The sequence below is a fragment of the Hypanus sabinus genome, chromosome 1 (genome assembly GCF_030144855.1).
Source record: "Hypanus sabinus isolate sHypSab1 chromosome 1, sHypSab1.hap1, whole genome shotgun sequence".
In the NCBI taxonomy this organism is placed as follows: Eukaryota; Metazoa; Chordata; class Chondrichthyes; order Myliobatiformes; family Dasyatidae; genus Hypanus; species Hypanus sabinus.
Window position 1 is genome coordinate 2,171,001 of NC_082706.1, and position 26,773 is coordinate 2,197,773.

Sequence of the window (26,773 nt, forward strand, 5' to 3'; positions counted from 1 at the left end):
TGGGTTGGAGAGTGGCTGGATCCCCTTTTTCCCCTAGACATATACCAGCCTGTGGGTAAGGGTTACAACAATAAGTAGGAGAGCACGGTTTCATTTAATGAAGACATTGACATGGACATAAGGATCCATAGGTGAATGTCACATGGGAATCTGATAAATTTGGAGAACCTGTTAGGTTATTCCAGTTAGCTCCCCCCCCCACCACCACCCCTTCTATCCATTACCCCCATCATTGCACTGTAAACACTTTAAATTATTTTATAATGTCAGTTACATTGTAAATACATGTTGGCATTGATGTATTTGTACACTTTTTATTCCATATCCACACTATAATATATTCCTATGTACAGTAATTCTTTATTCTTTAGAATTGGTGAACATCGTGTTTTTGTTTCATATCACACCCAGACCAACACACCACAGCCACCAAATTTCTAATCAATGTAAATGCACATGGTGAATAAAGTTGCTCCTGGTCTGTTTGTAGATTTCAATTTGGAAAAGACCACTAGTAACTGTGAATATTTATACAGCTGTCTCTGTTATCTTTCAAGTTTTACATGAGAGTGACCTCAACAGTGCCACAGAAAACAAGCAGCAGTGGCGAAAGGAGAGACTGAACAACCAAAGTCTAACCTCTACCCGCAGTCACCACTTATGGGCCAGTCTTTACAACCAGCTGAGGACCCACCAACAGATAACCCTTTAGGAGAACATCATATTTATACTGAGTGGTCACACAGCTACCCTTTAATAGAAACAGAGAAACATGGAAAACCTACAAAACAATACAGGTCCTTCAGCTCACAAAGCTGTGCCAAACATGTCTTAGTAATTACCTAGGGTTACCCTTAGCCTTCTATTTTTCTGAGTTCCATGTACCCGTCTAGGAGTCCCTTAAAAGACCCTATCATAGCCCCCACCACAACTACCAGCAGCCCATTCCATGCACCCACTACTCTCTGCATAAAAAACTTACCCCTGACATCTCCTCTGTACCTACTTCCAAGCACCTTAAAACTGTGCCCTCTCATGCTAGCCATTTCAGCCCTGGCATAAAGCCACTGACTATCCACTATCAATGCCTCTCATCATTTTATACACCTCTATCAGGTCACCTCTCATCCTCCGTCACTCCAAGGAGAAAAAGGCTGAGTTCACTCAACCTATTCTCAAATAGCAATCTCTCCAATCCAGGTAACATCCTTGTAAATCTCCTCTGCACCCTTTCTATGGTTTCCACATTCTTCCTGCAGTGAGGTGACCAGAACTAAGTACAGTACTCCTAGTGGGGTCTGACCACCTATATAGCTGCAACATTGCCTCTCGACTCTTAAACTCAATCCCACGATTGATGAAGGCCAATACACCATATGCTTTCTTAACCACAGAGTCAACCTGCACAGCAGCTTTGAATGTCCTATGGACTTGGACCCCAAGATCCCTTTGATCCTCTACATAGCCAAGAGTCTTACCATTGATATTATATTCTGTCATCATATTTGACCTACCAAAATGAACCACCTCACACTTATCTGGGTTGAACTCCATCTGCCACTTCTCAGACAAGTTTTGTATCCTATCGATGTCCCACTGTAACCTCTGACAGCCCTCCACACTATCCACAACACCTCCAACCATTGTGCCATCAGCAAATTTACTAACCCATCCCCCCATTTCCTCATCCAGGTCATTTATAAAAATCACAAAGAGTAGGGGTCCCAGAACAGATCCCTGAGGCACACCACTGGTCACTGATACAATGCAGAATATGGCCTATCTATAATCACACTTTGACTTCTGTGGGCAAGCCAGTTCTGGATCCACAAAGCAATGTCCCCTTGGATCCCATGCCTCCTTACTTTCTCAATAAGCCTTGGATGGGATACCTTGTCAAATGCCTTGCTGAAATCCATATACACCACATCTACTTCATCGATATGTTTAGTCACATCCTCAAAAAATTCAGTCAGGCTCATAAGGCACAACCTGCCTTTCACAAAGCTATGCTGACTATACCTACTCATATTATGCCTCTCCAAATGTTTATAAATACTGCCTCTCAGGATCTTCTCCAATGACTTATCAACCACTAAAGTAAGACTCACTGGTCTATAATTTCCTGGGCTATCTCTACTCCCTATCTTGAATAATTGAACAACATCCATAACCCTCCAATCTTCTGGAACCTCCCCCATCCCCATTGATGTTGCAAAGATCATCCCCAGAGGCTCAGCAATCTTCTCCTTCACCTCCCACAGTATCCAAGGGTGCATCTTATCCGGTCCCGGTGACTTATCTAACTTAATGCTCTCCAAAAGTTCCTTCATATCCCCTTTCTTAATAACTACATGCTCAAGCTTTTCAGTCTGCTGTAAGTCACCCCTACAATCACCAAGATCCTTTTCCATAGTGAATACTGAAGCAAAGTACTCATTAAGTACCTCCGCTATCTCCTCCAGTTCCATACACTCTTTTCCATTGTCAAACTTGATTGGTCCTATTCTCTCACCTCTTATCCTCTTGCTCTTCACATACTTGTAGAATGCCTTGGGATTTTCCTTAATCCTGTCCGTCAAGGCCTTCTCATGGTCCCTTCTGGGTCTCCTAATTTCATTCTTAAGCTCCTTCTTGCTAGCCTTATAATCTTCTAGATCTCTATCATTATCTAGTTTTTTGAACCTTTTGTAAGCTCTTCTTTTCTTCTTGATTTACAACAGCCTTTGTACGCCACGGTTCCTGCACCCTACCATCCTTTCCCTGTCTCATTGGAATGTACCTATGTCGAACTCCATGCAAATATCCCCTCAACATTTGCCACATTTCTTCCGTACATTTCCCTGAGAACATCTGTTCTCAATTTATGCTTCCAAGTTCCTGTCTGATAGCCTTATAGTTCCCCTTACTCCAATTAAACGTTTCCTTAACTTGTCTGTTCCTATCCCTCTCCAATGCTATAGAAAAGGCGATAGAATTGTGATCACTATCTCCAAAATGTTCTCCCACTGAGCGATCTGGACACCTGACCAGGTTCACTTCCCAATACCAGATCAAGTACAGCCTCTCTTCTTGTAGGCTTATCTACATATTGTGTCAGGAAACCTTCCTGAACCTACCTAACAAACTCTACCCCATCTAAACCCCTTGCTCTAGGGACATGCCAATCAATATTTGGGAAATTAAAATCTCCCACCATGACAGCCCTGTTATTATTATACCTTTCCAGAATCTGTCTCCCTATCTGTTCCTCAATGGCCCTGTTACTATTGGGTGGTCTATAAAAAACAGCTAGTAGGGCTATTGACCCCTTCTTGTTCCTAACCTCCACCCATAGAGACTCCGTAGACAATCCCTCCATGTCTTCCTACTTCTCCGTAGCCGTAACACTATCTCTGATCAACAGTGCCACACCCCCACCTCTTTTGCCTCCCTCCCTGTCCCTTCTGAAACATCTAAAGCCTGGCATTCGAAGTATCCATTCCTGTTCCTGACCCATCTGAGTCTCTGTAATGGCCAGAACATCATAACTCCAAGTACTGATCCACGCTCTAAGCTCATCTGCTTTGTTCATAATACTCCTTGCATGAAAATAGACACATCTCAAACCATCAGTCTGAGCATGATCCTTCTCTATCACCTGCCTCTCCTCCCTCTCACACTGTCTCCAAGCTTTCTCTATTTGTGAGCCAACCGCTTCTTCCTCTGTCTCTTCAGTCTGGTTCCCACCCCCAGCAATCATAGTTTAAGCTCTCCCCAATATCCTTAGCAAATCTCCCCGCCAGGATATTGGTCCCCCTGTGAGGTCTTATTGGTCCCCCTATGTTCTTCTACCTCACAGGCACACAAAAACATGGAAGGGTACAGCACAGCAGCAGGCCATTCAACCCTCAATGTTGCATTAAACCATGTAAATTAGTAATCAAGTGGCCAACTAATTTAGGACCTTGTGCATACAAATGTCCATATCCCTCCATTTCCCTCACATTTATGTGTCTATCTAAACATCTTTTAAAAGGCCTCAATGTATCTGCCTCTACCAGAATTTTGTGGGTTCCATTTTTGCTTGGAGAATTGGAAACAAAATTGTAGGCTTATAGCGGTGTGCTACACGCAGCGCTGAAATAACGACATGTAGTCGATGAACTGCAGTTACAAAAGAGATTTTATTCGAACTTCGCGGCCTCGCTTTAAAGTCTTCCTGATCCCGCCCTTCCCGGGCGCAGATGCTGTAGGGGGCACGTATTCTCAGTCCTGTCCCATACGTGGGCTTTTCCCCTTGCTGGTGAAGCAGACTTGGCGCCCTTTTGGGACTGGCCTTTATGCCGGCGCGCTGGCTATTTGTGAGCCGGTTCGAGTGCGCTAGGAAGTGAGTCGCCACAGGCTGGTAATTTCAAGTGGATTCCTGAGGCAGCACCACACAACCTGAGGTGTTTTATTTTCATGAGTTGCTAATCCTAGCTCCATCCTTCCTTTCTCATGAATACAAATAATATGTTGATTAACACAGAGGAGTACAATATAAGTGCTTTTGTGGAACGAGACAAAAGGAAGGGAGGGCTTCTACCTAAATATTCAAGGCCATAGAATCTTCGGGTGTGTTAGTGTGGGAGGTAAAAGAGGAGGTGACATTGCAACATTAATCAAGCAGTCCACAATTGGAGAATGAGTACATCTGAGAAGATTCTTCAAATGCAATAACATGGTACACTGAAGAGCCTGTTTTTGGCACTGGATTATTCTCTGAAGAACAGATAATGGTTTCACCTTTATCTCCTCAAAACTTCACTGAGAGCAGGCTAGTCCAAACTTTAACTGCTTATTGTTTTTTCTCTCAATCTCACCCTACTGAAAATAGATTCATGTTGGAGAGAAATAGTATCACCATCATTTTGGATTGTTTCATGCCAGGCTAGATACTTGACAGGTTTTGAGTTGCCCTAATGGAGGGAAGTATTGAGGGGGTATGTCAGAGGTAAATTTTTACACGGAGAGTGGTGGGGGTGTGGATTTAGACTGCCAGGGGTGGTGGTCAAGACAGATATATTAGGGACGTTTAAGAAACTCTTAGGTGCATAGGTGATAGAGAAATGGGGGGTTACATAGGAGGGAAGGGTTAGATTGATCTTAGAGTTGATTAAAATGTCAGCACAATATCATGGACTGAATAACCTCTACTGTGCTGTAGTGTTCTATGTTCTATTTTCTTCACTTGCTAAGATCCTGATACAATTTACTCAACCCTGGGACGATCATCAGAAAGAGAAACAGGATGACTGTTTCAGCTCTAAAGAAAGGTCGTTGAAATGCAATATTACCCCAGTTTCTCTCTCCACAGATACTGTTCAACCTGTTGAGTGTTTCTGGCATTTTAGTTTGTATTTTGAATTTCCAGTATCTGCAGTTTTTTGATGTTCCAAAGATTCAAAGATTTAAAGTACATTTATTATCAAAGTATGTATGCAGTATACAATCCTGAGATTCATCTTCCCACAGACAGCTATGAAAACAAAGGAACACCATGGACCCACTTAAAGAAGCACATGCAAACAAAGAACAAATTGCAAAAAACAGCAAAAAAAAATCAGCAAAAGCACAGAATATATAACATCAAACCATAGATTCATCAAACAAGTCTAAGCATCTTCAATCTTGCTCACTTTAGCTTAACCCAGCGCTGTGTCATTCGGTATCTGTGGACAGTCTGCCCCGATCAAAATCACAGAAAATAGCACCAAAAAAAGGAGTGATCAGAAACCAGAAATGCAAGGTTTCATTTTTGTTTGAACTGGGTCACATTTGCATGTGCTGTTTACATTGTGTCCTTCACAGCTGTCTTTGTTCACAGTTGTACACTTTGTTAGGATTAATTCTTGTGTTATTTGGCCATGCTTGTGGGCCAGGAATTGCAGAAGTGTAGAAAATATTTCAAACTCAAATCCCAGCATCTCTGAAGGGGGTGAAACAACAAGGAAATAGAATATTACAGAAAGGAGAAAGAAAATTAGACAGAGTCTGGCTGTGTTGGAAGAACAGGGAGAATGGTGAACAGAAAAAGCTCCAAAAGAATTGTTGCAAGAGGTTTCCAAAAGGATGTTGGTCAAACTCTGTTGTGAAGCAGGAATTTCAGAAAGGCTACAGAGATTTCTGGTGTAGTAGGCAGAAAACCATGGGAAGAGTAGAAGGCTATTCTGCCCATTGAGCTGATTCTGCATTACATTAAGATCCTGGCTAACCATAAGACATTGGAGCAGAACTAGGCCATTCAGCCCATTGAATATGCTTCACCATCCAATCATGGCTGATTTATTTTCTCTCTTAACCCATTCTCCTGCCTTCTCCCCATAACCTTTAACACCTTTACTAACCAAGAACCTATTAACCTCTACTTTAAATATAGCCAATGACTTGACCTCCACAGCTCTCTGTGGCAATGAAGTCCGCTTTGAACACTCTCTAACTAAAGAAACTCCTTCTCTCTTCTTTTCTAAAGGGACCTCCTTGTATTATGATGCTGTGCCAACTGGATCTAAACTCTCCCACTACAGGAAACATCCTTTCCATACCTGCTCTGTCTAGGTCTTTCAATATTATATTAAGGTTTCAATGAGATCCCCTGTCATTCTTCTAAACTCTAGTGAGTACAGGCCCCAAAGGCATCAAATGCTCCTCATACATCAACCCTTTCATTCCCAGAATAACTATCGTAAACCTCTAGACCCTCTCCAATGCCAGCATATCTTTTCTTAGATATGAGGCCTAAAACTGATTTGTATGTCAACTGCTGCCAGGTATATTCATTAATACTTGTTTAAAAGACATCATTCAGTTTTAGACATGGTGACTAGCTTGGACTTAGTATTACTCACTGTTTGTGGGAGAGAATCTCAGGTTTTCACAGCCTTTGACCTGAAAGTCCTGGCTCTAAATTCAGACATTGTCCCTTGTCCTAAGTTCTTTAACCCAAGGAGATAATACCTTTCTAATGGAAATGTTCAGGAAAAATTTTCTGAACTTCCCATGTTCAAGTTTGTCATTCAACCATACATGAAAACATCCAAATGAAAGAATGTTTATCTGGGGCCTAAGTGCAAAACACAGTATCAATAGCACACAGCACACAGGACATAGCACATATAGTTAACAATAGCACACATATCGTTTCAGAACTTCAATCTTACAACTTGTATCCTGCATCATTCCAAAGCCAAAGTATCCATAGTTTTGATTACAAGGATGCTCCGCTTGGGCTGGCTTTCTATAATTGTAGCATAATTTCTACACCTCTAGACATGCACCCAGTGGCCACTTTATTAGGTACACCACCCGCACACCTGCTCGTTAATGAAAATATCTAATTAGCCAATCAAGTGTCAACAACTCAATGCATAAAAGCAGGCAGACAAGGTCAAGAGGTTCAGTTGCTGTTCAAACCAAACATCAAAACGGATAAGAAATCCAATTTTAGTGGCTTTGATCGTGGAATGATTGTTGGTGTCAGACAGGGTGGTTTGAGTATCTCAGAAACTGCTGATCTCCTGGGGTTTTCATGCACAACAGTACCTAGAGTTTACAGAGAAGGGTGAGCAGCTGTTCTATGGGTGAAAATGCCTTGTTAATGAGAGAGGTCAGAGGAGAATGGCCAGATTGCTTCAAGCTGATAGGAAGGTGACAGTAAATTTAAATCACGCGTTACAACAGTGGTGTGCAGAAGAGCATCACTGAAAGCACAACAAGTCAAACCGTGAAGTGGATGGGCTACAGCAGCAGAAGACCACAAGGATACACTCAGTGCCTACTGTGCTTATTTGATACTGGAAGTAAAGTAGCCAATGAGCATACAGAGCAGCAGTCAATAAGTTTGTTTGATTATTTTCTAAAAATAAAAATTAATAAAAAAGTACTGTTGTGCTGATTATCTGCTGAACACTGTAGTTACACTATTGACTTACTTATTGAGAGATAGATCAGACCTTCCAATGCATTGAGCCGCTTCACCCAGCAATTCACCTAGTGTATTTAACCTGAAACTAATCAAACAACATTGGAAATTTACAATGAACAATTAACCTACTACCCGGTACCTTTTTGGACTGTGAGAGGAAACTAGAGCATCCTGAGAAAACCCACATGGTCCCAGGAGGAAAAACATACAAAGTCCTTCCAGATGGTGCCAGAATTGAACTCTGAGTTCTAATAGCATGATGCTAGTTGCTATGCTACTGAGCTGCCAGAATGCATGATGACACTTGCAGGCTTCCCCCAGCACATCCTTGACTGCGTTGGTTGTTAACACAAATGTTAGTGCTGCCGGCTGGCACATTCTTGCCTGCAAGAATACGTGCTGAGGGATGCACTCAGGCTTGGCACAACTGCCGCAAAGGCCCGTTGGGGAATGAGCACTGTTTAAGATTCATCAGCCGTGGGAGTGCAGAGGTCGTGTGGGGATCATCAGTGGTGTGGATAGATGAGTCAACATGGTGTCCCAGGAGTGGCTAGAAATGTATAGACCGTAAAGGAATGAGAGTCAAAGCCTGGATGTTTATTGTTAATAATTTTTATTTTATTGTAAATAAGTCTTTAATCCGTGCCTAAAGTTTGAGAGTCAATGAATGGTTTATTGTAAACGTCTTTAATTTGAATAGGAACAGAGGGCCAATGCGTAATTTATTGTAAATAATTTTATTTATTGTATAAGGATTCAGATTTAACAAATGTTTTTTTTCTATGTAAATAACTTTATTTTGTAATATTCCTGAATAAAGTATTTTTGAAAAAAATGGCACATTTCACTGTTTCGATGTACTTGTGATCAATAAATTTGAATCTGAATCTTAAATAGAAAAAAGAAAATACTGGAAACACTCAGTCTATCACACAGCTTCTAAGGAAAAAGAAACAGTTACTGCTTCATCATTGAAGGATCTCCATCAGAATAGTTCTGATTCTCTCCTGGAGCTATCAGTGATATTTTAATGAGCGATAGATGACTAAATCGGTTTGGACATCCAGGGTTATTTATAGCTATTTAGCAGAAACATCTTTCTGTTGTTTCTAAGTGTGAAGTGGATTACCTTGCATTTGACTTTACCGAAATCTATTTGAAACAGTTTTGTACCATTGTTTAATGGGTTAACTCGTTATAATTTACAGACCCACATTTATAGATCAGCCTCCAGCTGCAGAGAGCAAAGTTTGATATAATCAGTAGCTCCGCATAATTATCACTAATACCTGAACTTCTGACAGTCTGATCTGTGTCTCTCTAACTAATGTCATTTTGTAAGCCCGCAGGTCACTCTGTTATTACAGAGTGGGTAGGTAGGACTCAAAGCTGTGATGAATCAATCCTGTTCATCAGAGAGAAGATCTGTTAATTCAGGTATGGAGCAATCATTCTGAGCGGATCAGTTTATCAGAGTTCCTTGCTGAACTTGGACAAGAAGTGTTGGAAAAGAAAGACGCATGGCTGTATGCAAATGTGGCGTTCACCTCTTTCCAAGATGTAAGTAAATTATCAGGACAGAATGGTAATTTAAAACATCTAATTACTGTCACTGCTCTAGATGAGTGTAGGAGGTTATAAAAAGACTAGTCAGCCTTGATTTCTTCTCTCTGCAATCCTATTATATTTGCATCTCATTTCCACAGGGCCTTTCTCCATCACCCAAGAAGCAAACACCAAATGTTTATTTCTCATTTCCAGTCTTTACCACAGGATTATAAACCTTATAAGTTAGTTTTAGTGAGTTTAGTTAATTTTGCTGTTGGGAACAGTATTCTATTTGAGAACACTCTTACACAATTTATATCACACTCTAAGACTCTGTGGGTGGAAGTCGGAAACAGAAAGGAGTCAATAACTCTACTGGGTGTTTTTTATAGACCACCCAATAGTAACAGGGACATCGAGGAGCAGGTAGGGAGATAGATTCTAGAAAGGAGTAATAATAACAGGGTTGTTGTGGTGGGACATTTTAATTTCCCAAATATTGATTGGCATCTTCCTAGAGCAAGGGGTTTAGACTGGGTGGAGTTTGTTAGGTGTGTTCAGGAAGGTTTCCTGATACAATATGTAGATAAGCCTACAAGAGGAGAGGCTGTACTTGGATCTGGTATTGGGAAACAAACATGGTCAGGTGTCAGTTCTCTCAGTGAGACAGCATTTTGGAGATAGTGATCCAATTCTATCTCCTTTACCATAGCATTGTAGAGAGATAGGAACAGACAAAGTAGAAAAGCATTTAATTGGAGTAAGGGGAATTATGAGGTAATCAGGCAGGAACTTGGAAGCATAAATTGAGAAAAAATGTTCTCAGGGATACGTACGGCAGAAATGTGGCAAATGTTCAGGGGATACTTGCATGTTGCACTGCATAGGTATGTTCCAATGAGACAGGGAAAGGATGCAGAGAGTGGTGAGTGCGTGGAATGGGCTCCTGGAGACGGTGGTGGAGGCATTTTAAGAGATCCTGGAGAGGTACACGGAGCTCAGAAAAATACAGGGCTACGTGTAACCCTAGGTAATTTCTAAAGTAAGTACATGTTCGGCACAGCCTCATGGGCCGAAGGCCCTGTATTGTGCTGTAGGTTTTCTATGTTTCTACTCCTGAGATACGAGTACAGTACAGACCCAGGATTAGTCAAGATTGAAATTCGCGCCAAGGATGAGCATGGTAACTGACGGAGGAAATTGAGAGTAATTGCTTCTGGTGCCTGTTACTGTTTGTCCAAAGTTCAAAGTAAATTTATGATCAATGTACACATATATCACAATATACAATCTGCAGATTAACTTTCTTGTGGGCAATCACAGTAAATAGAAATAAACGCAATAAAATCAATAAAAATGCACACAACAAATATGGACAAACAGCCAACATGCAAAAGACAATAAACTCTGCAAATACAAAAGTAAATAAATAAACAATAAATATCAGGAACATAAGTTGAGTCTTTGAAAGTGAGTCCATAGGTTGTGGAATCAGTTCTGTGTTGGGGTGAATGAAGTTATCCCCTCTGGTCTGACAGCCTAATGGTTGAGAGGTGATGCTTGTTCCTGAAGCTGGTGGTGTCGGACTTGATAGCAGCAGTGAGAGGAGAGCTTCACCTGGATGGTTGGGATTGATAATGGATGCTGATTTTCAGCAAACTTGGCTGCTGGTCACTAGGGGGTCTCATCAGACATTAACCAGAAACTTGGGTAACAGACCATAAAATACAGGATCAGTATTGGAGTATTCGGCCCAGTGAATCGGCTCTGCCATTACATCATAACTGATCCATTTTCCCTCTCAACCCAATTCCCTGCCTTCTGATAACCTTTCACATCCTGACTAATGAAGAACCTAAATATGCCCTAAATATACTCCATGTCTTGGTCTCCAGAGTGGACTGTAGCTAAAGGAATTCCTCCTCATCTCCATTCTAAGTGGGCATCTCTCTCTATTCTGAGGCTGTGCCCTCTGGCCCAAGACTTACCCACTATAGGAATCCTTGCTTTTGTATTCTAGTCTTCTTGAAATAAGTGGCAACATTGCAATTTATAATTATAATTTATTTTAAGTAACTGTGTTTCCTGGAACTTAAACTTCAATCCCATAACCATAGGCTTACATGGTTTAGGCAACAAACTTCAGTTGGCAGCTATGCTCCAGCATTAGGAGAATGCTATTTGCTCCTGGCCAGTAAAAGTCTCTGAATCTGTGCATTTTAAGGTGAGCTCATTGTCAAGTCGTCACTTTATTGTCATTTTGACCACAACTGCTGGTACAGTACAAAGTACAAATGAGACAACGTTTTTCAGGACCATGGTGTTACATGACACATTTACTTCTCAAGCTTGCCTTTGGTTCAAAGTTCAAAATTCAAAGTAAATCTATTAACAGAGTACTTATTAACTCAGTGGCCACTTTCGTAGGTACTGAGTGTACCTAATAAAAGCACGTTCATGGTCTCATCCACTTCAACCTTCAATGTGTTGTGCATTCAGAGATGTTTTTCTGCACGGCACTGTTGTAATGCATGATCATTTGAGTTACTGTTGCCTTCCTGTCAGTCTGGCCATTCTCTTCTGCCCTCTCTCATTAACAAGATGTTTTGCCCACAGAACTGCCACTCACAGGATGTTTTTGTTTCTCACACCATTCTCTGTAAAGTTTATATTCTGTTGTGCCTGAAAATCACAGGAGATCAGCAGTTTCTGAGATACTCAAACCACCCCGTCTGGCACCAACAATCATTTCATGGTCACTGTTACATTCCTTCCCCATTCTGATATTCGGTCTAAACAAAGTATGAACCTATTGACCATGCCTGCATGCTTTTATGTATTGAGTTGCTGCCACATGATTGGCAGATTAGATACTTGCATTAATGAGCAAGTGTACAGAACTACCTAATAAAAAGGCCACGGAGTTCATGCCACCAGATACTGCCTTGAGATACATTTTCTTTTTTTTTTTTTAATAATTTTTTATTGCATTTTTAAATGATTACAAAGTATGAAAAAACAATGTATATAAAAAAAAAGATACATTTTCTTGCAGACAGTTGCACTTGGAATATTGTTAGCAGTTTTAGACTCCTTAACGAAGAAAGGATGTGCTGATGTTGGAGATGAAATGGTTAACGTATGAGGAGCATTTGAAGGCTGTGGGTCTGTATTCACTAGAGCTTAGAAAAATGAAGGGCCCAGATAGGGTGACATACAGAGTATGCTCCCTGTAGTGGGGAAGTCTAGGACTAGAGAGCACAGCCTCAGAACAGAAGGATGTCCATTTAGGACAGAGCTAAGGAGGAATTTCTTTGGCCAGAGGATAGTGAATCTGTGGAACTCATTGCCACAGATGGCTGTGGAGGACAGGTCATTGGTTATATCTAAAATGGAGGTTGACAGGTTCCTGCTTAGTCAGGGCGTCACAGTTCCTGGGGAGAAGGCAGGAAAATGGGATTAAGTGAGATAATAAATCAGCAATAATGAAATGGTGGAGCAGACTCGGTTGACTGAATGGCCTAATCCTGCTCCTATTTTACATGGTCTAATGAAAGGAAAATAAAGAAATACTGTAGAATTTATGAAAGCTATGGTGGAAAAGGGTGGATTAAAATGTCAGTAACAGGAACAACACAGAGATGGCCCCAGTGTGCTTGCAACAGCAGTAGCCCTAACATCACTGGTGAGTCACATCATTGATACGTCTATCATTTAACATGGGCAATGATAAAACTGAAGTAAAAACAGAAAAGGCAGAAAAGCTTGATTGGCAACATCTCCTCCACAATCTCCTTCAGCACAGGTGCACCACAGGCTGTGTGCCTAGCCACCTGCTCTACTCGCTTTACACTTGTGGCTAAGAACACTTCCAATGCAATATTCAAGGTTGCTGATGCCACCACTGTTCTGGGTCGAATCAAAGGTGGTGACAAATTAATATAGAGGAAGGAGATTGAAAATCTTGCAGAGTGAAGTCACAACAACAAAGTATCACTCAATGTCAGCAAGACCAAGGAATTGGTTATTGACTATAGGAGGAGAATGTCACTACCATGGATTCAGCAGCGCAGTAGATACGGGAATTGCGTTTGTGAATATGCACATGTCAGCTAATTATTATTTCATTGTGATAGTATTTAACTCCATACTTGTTGTCGGAGTGCTTGTCGAGACTTGGACAGAGCACAGCAATATTTCACTGTCTGTTTGCATTTGGCCTTGCCTGAGAAGTTGGACTGTCGAGTCAACTGACTCTGCAGACTAGCGGTATTCATTTAATATTTAGTTGTTCTTTTCAGCTGCAGTGTAGACTTCATTTTCCATTTGAAAGTTTTAGTTAATGCCCCTGTTTGGGCTAGCGTTTATTGTTTTATTTTCCCTTTAACACTATTTGCATTAAAGTCTGTGAAATATCGACCCATTTCAGTGTCTCTCACTTTGCACTTGGGCCATATCCAAACCTGGTGACAGCAAGTCTAGACCAACAAAGATGGACCCAGCAGAGAGAGAGAGCAGCTGACCTTGGCCGTGAGATTCATTGGTCAGATAGGAGACAAGCTATAGGCAGTGGAATCTGTTCTCAGTGAAATTACAGAGGCAATGAGGCAGATAATCTTGTGCCAACAAGCCTAGTCTCACTTAGAGGAACAGGTATTGTCCCTGGCTGCAACTGTTCAACAGTTCACCACAGACAATCGGACTTGGGTGTCTGTGATTTCCATACTCATAGCTGTTGTCCACAAACTTACTGTGAACAGCCAGCATCAGCTCACAGCCATTAATGTTCTTGCCAACACAATTCAACAGCCTCAGTCCCACTCCCAGCATCTCGCAAGTTCTCCTTTTCTGCTGCCCCGACAATCCTTGCTAGTAATGTTCCCATTCCCGCACCTGGACCAGAGTCATCTCCCACATCTGTACAGAAACCGAGTATTCCACCACCAGGCAGATATTCTGGTGATCCTGATGGTTGCAGGAATTTTATTACCCCCCCCAGTGCGAGCTGACATTCCAAGCCCAGACTGGTCATTTTGGTGATGATGCACGAAAACCGGTGTACATGGTCAATCTTTTCGATGGACCTCCACTCAGCCTGGTCAACTCTCTATGGTACCAAGGATACCCTACAGCCCAGTCATTCCAACAATTGGTGGCAGAGTTAAGGAGGGTTTTTGATCTTCCAGTATGGGGTCAGGAAGCCACCCACTAAGATCTTATATCACTGCCTGCCAGCGTGGACTGAATGTAGAGGTCCGGCATGAGATCGCTGTCTGGCACGAGTAGGATAGTCTGGATGACTTGATTAATCTGGCTATTTGGGTTGAAGACTGGGTGACTGAGTGGCACAGGGAAAGAATATTTCAAACTTCCTACGCACTGCCTGATCACCGTCTTTCCTCGCCCTCTCCCCCCCTCCCTCACCACCCAGCACCAGCCCATGGAGAAGCCTATGCAAGTGGGGTGCATTCACCTGTCTCAGGTGAACAGGTTCCTGCCTCTACTGTGGCGATCCAGGACATTTCTGTGCGGTATGTCCCAAGCATCCAGTAAAAGAGGAAACCTGTCAGCAGGGAGGGGAATCCTGTCAGGTCGGTTCTCTCTTCAGTCAGCTTCTCCTAATTGTGTAATGCTCACAGCTTCCTTGTCGTGGAGGTCTCAGACCCATGAGCTTAAGGCGTTTATTGACTGCGGTGCAGCTGGGAATCTTATAGACATCTGTCTCGTTCAGAGATGGGGAGTTCCATCTCAGGGATTAAGAGAAAAGATCAATGTCAGGATTCTGGACGGTCGACCTCTGGGAAGCGGCCAGATCCACCTTTCCACTCAACCCCTCCAGCCGGTGTGCGAAGGCAACCATCATGAAGAAATATCTTTCTATCTGGTTAACTCGCCTGAACTGCCACTGGTACTTGGTCTCCCCGGTTATCCCGACATAACCCACGGGTCAATTGGTCTCGGAAGCTACTCCAAGAGTGGGGACTGGCATCCTGTCTACCTGTCTGGGTCCAGCTCAAGCTCCATTCTATAAATCCCCTCCTGTGTCAGCTAAGGATGTGGACCTGTCTGGGATTCTGCTGGTCTGGGATGCAGATCTCCTTGAGGTTTTCAGTTAAAGAAAGGCCACCACCCTTTCTGGCCTCCTAGCGCCATGGACCTCCTACCTGGCACTAGTCCTCCCCGGGACCAGCTCATTTCCCTCTCTCGACCTGAAATGGTGGCCATCAAGGAGGCATTGAGCATGGGGTTTATCCATCCATCAGCCTCGCCGGCAGGAGAGAGCTTCTTTATTGTCAGCAAGGAAGATGGCAAACTCTGTCCCTGCGTCGATTATCAACCCTGGAACAACATCACTGTGAAGAATCGCTACCTCCTTTCCTTGCTGGCATCTGCGTTTGAACACCTCCAGACAGCAAACATTTTTTCCAAAATCGATCTGCGTATTGCTTTCAATCTGATTCGCATAAAAGAAGGGGATGATTGGAAAATGGCTTTTGACACCTCTAATGGCCACTATGAATACCTGGTGTTGCCTTTTGGTCTGGCCAACGCCCCCAGTATATTCCGGGCCTTGGCTAACAATGTGCTCAGGGACATGTTGAACTGGTTTGTATTTGTGTATTTAGATGACATCCTTATCTATTCTTGCTTGTCAGGAGTATTCAGATGGCTTCTTGAAAATAACCCTGTACACCAAGCCTGAAAAATGTGAATTCCATAAAGACCAGGTGTCGTTTTTGGGCTATATACTTACCCCATCCAGTGTTCAAATGGATCCTAGTAAAGTTTAGGCAGTTGCAGAGTGTCCTAAACCTTCAAGTCAAACAGGTATGGCACTTCATGGGTCACTTCATTCGAAATGTCCTATACAAGAAGACCTCGGCAGGATTCCACTGGACGGACAACGTCGACCAAGCATTTTCAGAGCCAAAGCAATGTTTCACCACTGCCCCGCTGCTGAAACACCCAGACCCATCTCAGCCATTCTTCGTCGATGTGGATGCATCCGATGTCAGTACTGGATCTGTCCTCTCTCAGCACTCGTCTGCGGATAGCCGGCTGCAACCTTGTGCCTTTCTTTCCTGTTGTTTGACTCCAGCCCAGAGGAATTATGATTTTGGGAACCAGGAACTTCTGTCAAGGAGGCCCTGGAGGAATGGTGACACTGGCCGGAGGGGGCAGAGCATCCATTCTTGGTCTGGACAGATTACAAGGACCTCGCCTATATTCAGGATGCTAAGAGACTCACCCCGCATCAAGCCCAGTAGGATCTCTTCTTCAGACGGTTCAATTTCGTTTGTCCCAGCAGCAAGATGCTCTCTCCCGGCAGTTCGACGGATTTGAGGACGACGCTGATCCAGAGCTCATTCTTTCTCGCTCGTGTATCGCTGCTCTGGTGATCTGTGGAATAGAGATAGAGGGGAGGGCTGCCCAACAATCAGATCCAGGCCCGGATGGGGGACCTCCCAACTGGCTGTTTGTCCCTGCTGCAGTGCGTTCCAAAGTGTTGGAATAGGGTCACTCCTCCCTTCTGGCTGGATATCTGGGAATTCAATGGACTCAGGAGTTTATAAAGAGACAATTTTGGTGGCCATCTATGTCCCAGGATGTCCACGACTTGGTATCTGCCCGTCCCTCCTGCACTCAGAACAAAACATCACGCCACTGTCTTGCAGGTCTAATACGTTCACTGCCTGTGCTCCACCGCCCCTGGTCCCACCTTTCAGTAGACTTCATAACTGGTCTGTCCCTGTCTAATGGAAACACCACCATTTTGGTCATTGTGGATCGATTTTCCAAGGCTGCCCACTTTGTTGCCATCCCCAAGCTCCCATCGGCTCGTGAGACTGCCACACTCATGGTTCAACTTGTGTTCAGGCTCCATGGCTTTCCTGAAGACATAGTGTCTGACCACGGACCACAGTTCCCTTCCCGCTTCTGGAAGGAGCAACAGACAGCGTCTCGTCTGCGTTCCATCCCCAATCTAATGGACAGACTGGCAGTGAACCAGGGTTTGGAGGCAACCCTGCACTGCCTTTTGCCTCTTCTAAACCCACAGAGATCGCCCACAATAACCTCCGGTCGTCCTCCACCAGTATGTTTCCCTTTGAATGGTAGAAGGGATTCCAGCTCCCGCTCTTCCCTGATCAGGAGATTGACGTAGGAGTTCCTGCTGCTGAACAGCTGATCCAGGGCTACAAGCGCACCTGGAGAGGAGCCAGGTCTTCTCTGCTGTGCGCCCAGAAACAGTGTTCCCAGCAGGCTGATGGGCTCCGTCGACAGGTAAGGCCATTCAAGCCAGGGGAGGAGGTCTGGTTGGCATCAGGGGATCTTCCCCTGAAAGTGGAGAGCCGGAAACTGGCACCACACTTCGTGGGACCACACTACGTAGTGGACTTACGTGGGACAACGTGGAAAAGGCGGTCAGCAAGGTGTCCCATGGATTGTGTCTACCAGCATCACTGAAGATGCACCCAGTATTCCATGTTTCCCAGCTCAAGCCAGCCATTACCTCTCCCTGGCCCCAGTCATCCCACCTCCCCCTCCTCACTGCCAGGTAGATGGTTCCCTTGTCTATACGGTGCAGCACCTCCTGGCATCTCGCCGGGTACATGGTAAGGTCCGGTACCTTGTGGACTGGGAAGGGTACGGCCCAGAATAACGTATTTGTACAGAGATTATATTGACTGGCTGCATAAGAAGTAGGAGCAGGAGTCGGCCATCTGGCCTGTCAAGCCTGCTCCACCATTCAATAAGATCATGGTTAATCTGGCTGTGGACTTACCTCCACCTACCTGCCTTTTCCCCATAACCTTTAATTCCCCTACAATACAAAAATCTATCCAACCTTGTCTTAAATATCCACTGTTTCATTGGGCAGAGAATTCCACAGATTCACCACTCTGGGAAAAGCAGTTCCTCCTCATCTCTGCCCAAAATCTACTCCCCTGACCCTTGAGGCTCCGTCACACAGCCTGGTATGGCAACATCAATGCCGTTAAACAGCAAGTACTACAAAAAGTATTGGATAAGACCCAGTCCACCACAGATAAAGCCCTCTCCTTTCTTGAAAGTCTCTACATGAAATGTCACAGGAAAGCATCATCCATCATCTGGCACCCCCACCACCCAGGCCATGTTCTCTTCTCACTGCTGCCATCAGGAAGAAGGTACAGGAGCCTCAGAACCCACACTGTCAGGTTCAGGAACAGTTATTACTCTTCAACCAATGGGGATAACTTCACTGAACTTCAGGTGCCCCATCACTGAACTGGTCCCACAACCTGTGGATTCACTTTCAAGGAATCTTCATCTCATGTTCTCCATATTTATTACTTATTTACTTCTTTTCGTATTTGCAGTTTGTTGTCTTTTACATAATGGTGGAACAGCCAAGTTAGTGTAGTCTTTCATAGATTCTATTATGGATATTATCCTATAACGGATTTATTGAGTATGCATGCAAAAAAATGAATATCTGGGTTGTATATGTGTACTTTGATAATAAATTTACTTTGAACTTTGAAATATTGAGCAATTCTGGAGAAGGGCAGAGAGCTGATGTCTGAGCTGAGTCAGCTATACCGTTGAAAGGTCATGGGGCAGGACTTGATTCACTCTCTATGGCTTTTACCTGATGCTCCACAATCCCAACATTTTGTTTTGGGTTAATGGTTTCACCATCTGTAGCTCTGCACCCTCAGGAACGCTGAGGCAATGCACTGTCCCTCTTCCAGTCAAGATGGTGAGAAGCTGCCATTTATAGACAATAGACAATAGGTGCAGAAGTAGACCATTTGGCCCTTCGAGCCTGCACCGCCATTTTGAGATCATGGCTGATCATCTACTATCAATACCCGGTTCCTGCCTTGTCCCCATATCCCCTGACTCCCCTATCCATAAGATACCTATCTAGCTCCTTCTTGAAAGCATCCAGAAAATTGGCCTCCACTGCCTTCCGAGGCAGTGCATTACACACCCCCACAACTCTCTGGGAGAAGAAGTTTTTCCTTAACTCTGTCCTAAATACCTACCCCTTATTCTCAAACCATGCCCTCTGGTACTGGACTCTCCCAGCATCTGGAACATATTACCTGCCTCTATCTTATCCAATCCCTTAATAATCTTATATGTTGCAATCAGATCCCCTCTCAATCTCCTTACTTCCAGCGTGCACAAGCCCAGTCTCTCTAACCTCTCTGTGTTATACAGTCCAGATATCCCAGGAATTAACCTCGTGAATCTACGCTACACTTCCTCTACAGCCAGGATGTCCTTCCTTAACCCTGGAGACCAAAACTGTACACAATACTCCAGATGTGGTCTCACCAGGGCTCTGTACAAATGCAAGAGGATTTCCTTGCTCTTGTACTCAATTCCCTTTGTAATAAAGGCCAACATTCCATTAGCCTTCTTCACTGCCTGCTGCACTTGCTCATTCACCTTCAGTGACTGATGAACAAGGACTCCGAGATCTCTTTGTATTTCTCCCTTACCTAACTCTACACGGCTCAGATAATAATCTGCCTTCCTGTTCTTACTCCCAAAGTGGATAACCTCACACTTATTCACATTAAATGTCATCTGCCAAGCATCTGCCCACTCACCCAGCCTATTCAAGTCACCCTGAATTCTCCTAACATCCTCATCACATGTCACACTGCCACCCAGCTTAGTATCATCAGCAAACTTGCTGATGCTGTTCTCAATGCCTTCATCTAAATCGTTGATGTAAATCATAAACAGCTGTGGTCCCAATACCGAGCCCTGTGGCACCCCACTAGTCACCACCTGCCATTCCGAGAAACACCCATTCACTGTTACCCTTTGCTTTCTATCTGCCAACCAGTTTTCTATCCATGTCAATATCTTCCCCCCAATGCCCTGAGCTCTGATTTTACCCACCAATCTCCTATGTGGGACCTTATCAAATGCCTTCTGAAAATCGAGGTTACACTACATCCACTGGATCTCCCCCGTCTAACTTCCTGGTTACATCCTCGAAAAACTCCAATAGATTAGTCAAGCATGATTTGCCCTTGGTAAATCCATGCTGGCTCGGCCCAGTCCTATCACTGCTATCTAGATATGCCACTATTTCATCTTTAATAATGGAACCTAGCATCTTCCCCACTACTGATGTTAGGCTGACAGGACGATAGCTCTCTGTTTTCTCCCTCCCTCCTTTCTTAAAAAGTGGGATAACATTAGCCATTCTGCAATCCTCAGGAACTGATCCTGAATGTAAGGAACATTGGAAAATGATTACCAATGCATCCGCAATTTCCAGGGCCACCTCCTTTAGTACCCTAGGATGCAGACCATCTGGACCTGGGAATTTGTCAGCCTTCAGTCCCATCAGTCTACTCATCACCGTTTCCTTCCTAATGTCAATCTGTTTCATTTCCTCTGTCACCCTATGTCCTTGGCCCATCCATACATCTGGGAGATTGCTTGTGTCTTCCCTAGTGAAGACAGATCTAAAGTACTTATTAAATTCTTCTGCCATTTCTCTGTTTCCCATAACAATTTCTCCCAATTCATTCTTCAAGGACCCAACATTGTTTTTAACTATCTTCTTTCTCTTCACATACCTAAAAAAGCTTTTGCTATCCTCCCTTATATTCCTGGCTAGCTTGCGTTCGTACCTCATTTTTTCTCCCCGTATTGCCTTTTTAGCTAAGTTCTGTTGTTCCTTAAAATTTTCCAATCATCTGTCTTCCCACTCACCTTAGCTCTGTCATACTTCTTTTTTAATGCTATGCAATCTCTGACTTCCTTTGTCAACCACTGTGGCCCCTTTCCCCCCTTTGAATCCTTCCTTTTCTGGGGGATGAACTGATTTTGCACCTTGTGCATTATTCCCAAGAATACCTGCCATTGCTGTTCCACTGTCTTTTCTGTTAGGATATCCGTCCAGTTAACTTTGGCCAGCTCCTCCCTCATGGCTCCATAGTCTCCTTTGTTCAACTGCAACACTGACACCTCCAATCTGCCCTTATCCTTCTCAAATTGCAGATAAAAACTTATCATATTATGATCACTACCTCCTAATGGTTCCTTTACTTCAAGATCGCTTATCAAATCCTGTTCATTGCACAACACTAAATCCAGAATAGCCTTGTCCCTGGTCGGCTCTTGTACAAGCTGTTCCAAGAATGCATCCCGTAGGCACTCTACAAACTCCTTATCCTGGTGTCCAGCAACAATCTGATTCTCCGAGTTCACCTGCATGTTGAAATCTCCCATAACGACTGTGACATTACCTTTCTGAAGGTTCTTGCTCAGACCTAGTTCTCTTTTAGTTTGTAGGGATGGTGTTAGAACATAGAATAGTACAGCACATTGTAGGACCTTCGGCCCACAATGTTGTGCCGACCCTCAAACCCTGCCTCCCATATAAACCCCCCGCCTTAAATTGCTCCATATACCTGTCTAGTAGTCTCTTAAACTTCACTAGTGTATCTGCCTCCACCACTGACTCAGGCAATGCATTCCACGCACCAACCACTCTCTGAGTGAAATACCTTCCTCTAATATCCCCCTTGAACTTTCCTCCCCTTACCTTAAAGCCATGTCCTCTTGTACTGAGCAGTGGTGCCCTGGGGAAGAGGTGCTGGCTGGCCACTCTGTCTATTCCTCTTAATATCTTGTACACCTCTATCATGTCTCCTCTCATCCTCCTTCTCTCCAAAGAATAAAGAAAGCCCTAGCTCCCTTAATCTCTGATAATAATCCATACTCTCTAAACCAGGCAGCATCCTGGTAAATCTCCTCTGTACCATTTCCAATGCTTCCACATCCTTCCTAAACTGAGGCGACCAGAACTGGACACAGTACTCTAAGTGTGGCCTAAGTAGAGTTTTATAGAGCTGCATCATTACATCGCATCTCTTAAACTCTATCCCTCGACTTATGAAAGCTTTCTTAAACTTTCTTAACTACCCTGTCTACCTGTGAGGCAACTTTCAGGGATCTATGGACATGTACCCCCAGATCCCTCTGCTCCTCCACACTACCAAGTATCCTGCCATTTACTTTATACTCTGCCTTGGAGTTTGTCCTTCCAAAGTGAACCACCTCACACTTCTTCAGGTTGAACTCCACCTGCCACTTCTCAGCCCACTTCTGTGTCTCTGCAATTTTTGACAATCCTCTAAACTATCTACAACACCACGAACCTTTGTGTCATCTGCAAACTTGCCAACCCCACCCTTCTACCCCAAATCCAGGTCGTTAATAAAAATCACAAAAAGTAGAGGTCCCAGAACAGATCCTTGTGGGACACCACTAGTCACAAACCTCCAATCTGAATGTACTCCCTCCACCATGACCCTTTTGCAGGCAAGCCAATTCTGAATCCACCTGGCTAAACTTCCCTGGATCCCATGCCTTCTGACTTTCTGAATAAGCCATGTGGAACCTTGTCAAATGCCTTACTAAAATCCATGTAGATCACATCCACTGCATTACCCTCATCTATATGCCTGGTCACCTCCTCAAAAAACTCTATCAGGCTTGTTAGGCACGATCTGCCCTTCACAAAGCTATGCTGACTGTCCCTGATCAGACCATGATTCTCCAAATGCCCATAGATCCTATCTCTAAGAATCTTTTCCAACTGCTTTCCCACCACAAATGTAGGGATCACTGGTCAATAATTACCTGGACTATCCCTACTAACTTTTTTGAACAAGGGGACAACATTCGCCTCCCTCCAATCCTCTGGTACCATTCCTGTGGACAACAAGGACATAAAAATCCTAGCCAGAGATTCAGCAACCTCTTCCCTTGCCTCATGGAGCAGACTGAGGAATATTCTATCAGGCCCCGGGGACTTATCCATCCTAATGTATTTTAACAACTCCAACACCTCCTCTCCCTTAATATCACCATGCTCCAGAACATCAACCTCACTCATATTGTCCTCACCGTCATCAAGTTCCCTCTCAGTGGTGAATACCGAAGAGATGTGTTCATTGAGCACCTTGCTCACTCCCACAGCCTCCAGGCACATCTTCCCACTTTTATCTCTAATCGGTCCTACCTTCACTCTTGTCATCCTTTTGTTTTTCACATAATTGAAGAATGCCTTGGGGTTTTCCTTGATCCTACTCGCCAAGGCCTTCTCATGCCCCCTTCTTGCTCTTCTCAGCCCCTTCCCAAGCTCCTTTCTTGCTACCCTACATTCCTCAATAGACCCATCTGATCCTTGCTTCCTAAATCTCATGTATGCTGTCTTCTTCCACCTGACTAGATTTTCCACTTCACTTGTCACCCATGGTTCCTTCACCCTACCATTCTTTATCTTCCTCACCAGGACAAATTTATCCCTAACATCCTGCAAGAGATCCTTAAACTGACCACAAGTCCATAGCACATTTCCCTGCAAAAACATCATTTCAATTCACACCCACAAGTTCTAGCCTTATAGCCTCATAATTTGCCCTTCCCCAATTAAAAATTTTCCTGTCCTCTCTGATTCTATCCTTTTCCATGATAATGCTAAAGGTCAGGGAGCGGTGATCACTGTCCCCCAGATGCTCACCCACTGACGGATCTGTGACCTGACCCGGTTCGTTACCTAATACTAGATCTAGTATGGCATTCCCCCTAGTCGGCCTGTCAACATACTGTGACAGGAATCCATCCTGGACACACTTAACAAACTCTGCCCCATCTAAATCCTTGGAACTAATCAAGTGCCAATCAATATTAGGGAAGTTAAAGTCACCCATGATAACAATCCTGTTATTTTGCATCTTTCCAAAATCTGCCTCACAATCTGCTCCTCGATATCTCTGCTGCTACCAGGGGGCCTACAGAATACCCCCAGTAGAGTAACTGCTCCCTTCCTTTTCCTGACTTCCACCCATACTGACTCAAAAGAGGATCCTGCTACATTACCCACCCTTTCTGCAGCTGTAATAGTATCCCTGACCAGTAATGGCACCCCTCTTCCCCTTTCCCCACTCTCTATCCCTTTTAAAGCACTGAAATCCAGGAATATTGAAAATCCATTCCTGCCCTGGTGCCAGGCAAATCTCCGTAATGGCCACTAAATCATAATTCCATGTATGTATCCAAGCTCTCAGTTCATCACCTTTGTTCCTGATGCTTCTTGCATTGAAGTACACACACTTTAGCCCTTCTACCTTACTACCTTCATACCCTTTATTCTGCTGTTCTTTCCTCAAAGCCTATCTATATGTTAGATCTGGCTTTACTCCATGCACTTCTTTCACTGCTCTATCGCTCTAGGTCCCATCCCCTTGCAAATTAGTTTAAACCCTCCCAAACCGTGCTAGCAAACCTACCAGCAAAGATATTGCTCCCCCTCGAGTTCAGGTGCAACCCATCTGATTTGTACAGGTCCCACCTTCCCCAGAAGAGATCCCAATGGTACAAAAATCTAAAAGCCTGCCCCCTGCACCAACTCCTCAACCACGCATTCAACTGCCGTCTCCTCCAATTCTTACCATCACTATCATGTCGTACTGGCAGCAATCCTGAGAACGCCACCCTTGAGGTCCTGTTCTTCAGCCTTCTGCCTAGTTCCCGAAACTCACACTTCAGGACCACATCCTTCTTCCTGCCTTTGTTGTTGGTCCCAACATGTATCACGAATTCTGGTTGCTTTCCCTCTCGTACCAGGATATCAAGCACCTGGTCAGAGATATCCCAGACCCTGGCACCGAGGAGGCAACAAACCATGCGGGTGTCCTTCTCACGTCCACAAAATATCCTGTCTGCTCCCCTGACTACAGAGTCTCCAATGACGACAGCTCTCCTCCTCTCCGTCCCATCCTTCTGCACCACAGTTGTTGGCAGCTTAGAGAGTTAGGGGAGGGGACAGAGGTGAGGGGGAATTAGAGATCAGTAAATGAAGAGTCAGGGGCAGAAGACAGATTCCAGATCTAAGTACACCATGGTAGAAGGCCAGAGTTTCTCATGGACAGATATCAGGTCAGCAGGTGCTGAAATGAAGACCAGTGATCCCTGTGACTAATGAGCAAGTTTGGCACACCTCATGGACAAGGACAGATGCCCCCTCTAGGTCGGTGAATCCTGGGATCAGAGATCCGTGCCGGTCAGAGTTCAAATCAATGAGTTTGGAATCAGGAGGCCTAATGTCTAGAAGCCTGAGTGTCCAATCCGGGGACTACAGGTGGCCTGTCCTGGAGTTGGAACCCTGTCGCTGCGAGTGGGAAAGGGTCTTGCTTTTCTGTTTTTGCTTATGTCCTACTAAACACTGGACATGCTGTGTTGGCTCTGGAATGTGTGGTCGTACTTGTGGGCTGGTCTCCAGCACATCCTGGTATTGTGTCGATTGCTAATACAAATGACACATTTCACTGTATGTTTTGATAAAGAAGTGGATCTGGATCTGCATCTGCCAGGTGCCAGACAGTGCCCCATGACATTTCCCATACCTGCACACACGGATAGTCTTACCGATCAGTACCCCATGACGTTTCCCTTACTTGCACACACGGATAGTCTTCCCGATCAGTGCCCCATGTCGTTTCCCTTACCTGCACACACGGATAGTCTTACCGATCAGTGCCCCATGTCGTTTCCCTTACCTGCACACACGGATAGTCTTACCGATCAGTACCCCATGTCGTTTCCCTTACCTGCACACACGGATAGTCTTATCGATCAGTGCCCCATGTCGTTTCCCTTACCTGCACACACGGATAGTCTTACCGATCAGTACCCCATGACGTTTCCCTTACTTGCACACACGGATAGTCTTCCCGATCAGTGCCCCATGACGTTTCCCTTACCTGCACACATGGTCTGTTTTGCAGGTCTGATGGAGTGCCAGGCAGTTGGGTTTCTCTTTGCTCTCATACGAGCAGGCGGGCACGATGGTCTGCCGGCGCCTCTCGGCGCACGCTGGGTCATTGCAGGGGCAGAAGAGAAGCCGGTAGCTGTATTCTGCAGGCACTCGGTCGAAGAACTGCCTCAGGGCCTTGTGGCACCTCCGACGGCTGCAGAAATCTGTGGGCGAACTTCGCTTGACACAGGTGGAGATGTAGATGGAGCGGTACCTCTTGCAGGTGTCATTCAGGTTGCAGCCCTTGGCTGCATCCAAGCATGGGTTTCCTCGTGGCCCGGTGGGTTCCATTCCTGCACAAGAGGAAAAGGGGGCAAAAGGTCAGGATTTGGCAACTGGGAACAGAATCCAGGAAGCTCTGTGAAATCTGAGCCCAGCTTTGGACACCGTACCACTAGGAATTACAAACACTTGTACGTGGAAACCAGGAAGCCTCA

General features: G+C 44.4%; 1 protein-coding gene across 1 annotated transcript in view; it reads right to left on the reverse strand.

The window, feature by feature from the left end:
• The window catches only part of gfra2b (GDNF family receptor alpha 2b), a 400,451-nt gene that overhangs the window by 166,581 nt on the left and 207,097 nt on the right, over positions 1–26,773 (reverse strand). The window contains exon 4 of the mRNA XM_059959447.1: positions 26,284–26,629. Coding sequence (XP_059815430.1) covers positions 26,284–26,629 — 346 coding nt within the window. The remainder of the gene's footprint in view (positions 1–26,283; positions 26,630–26,773) is intronic.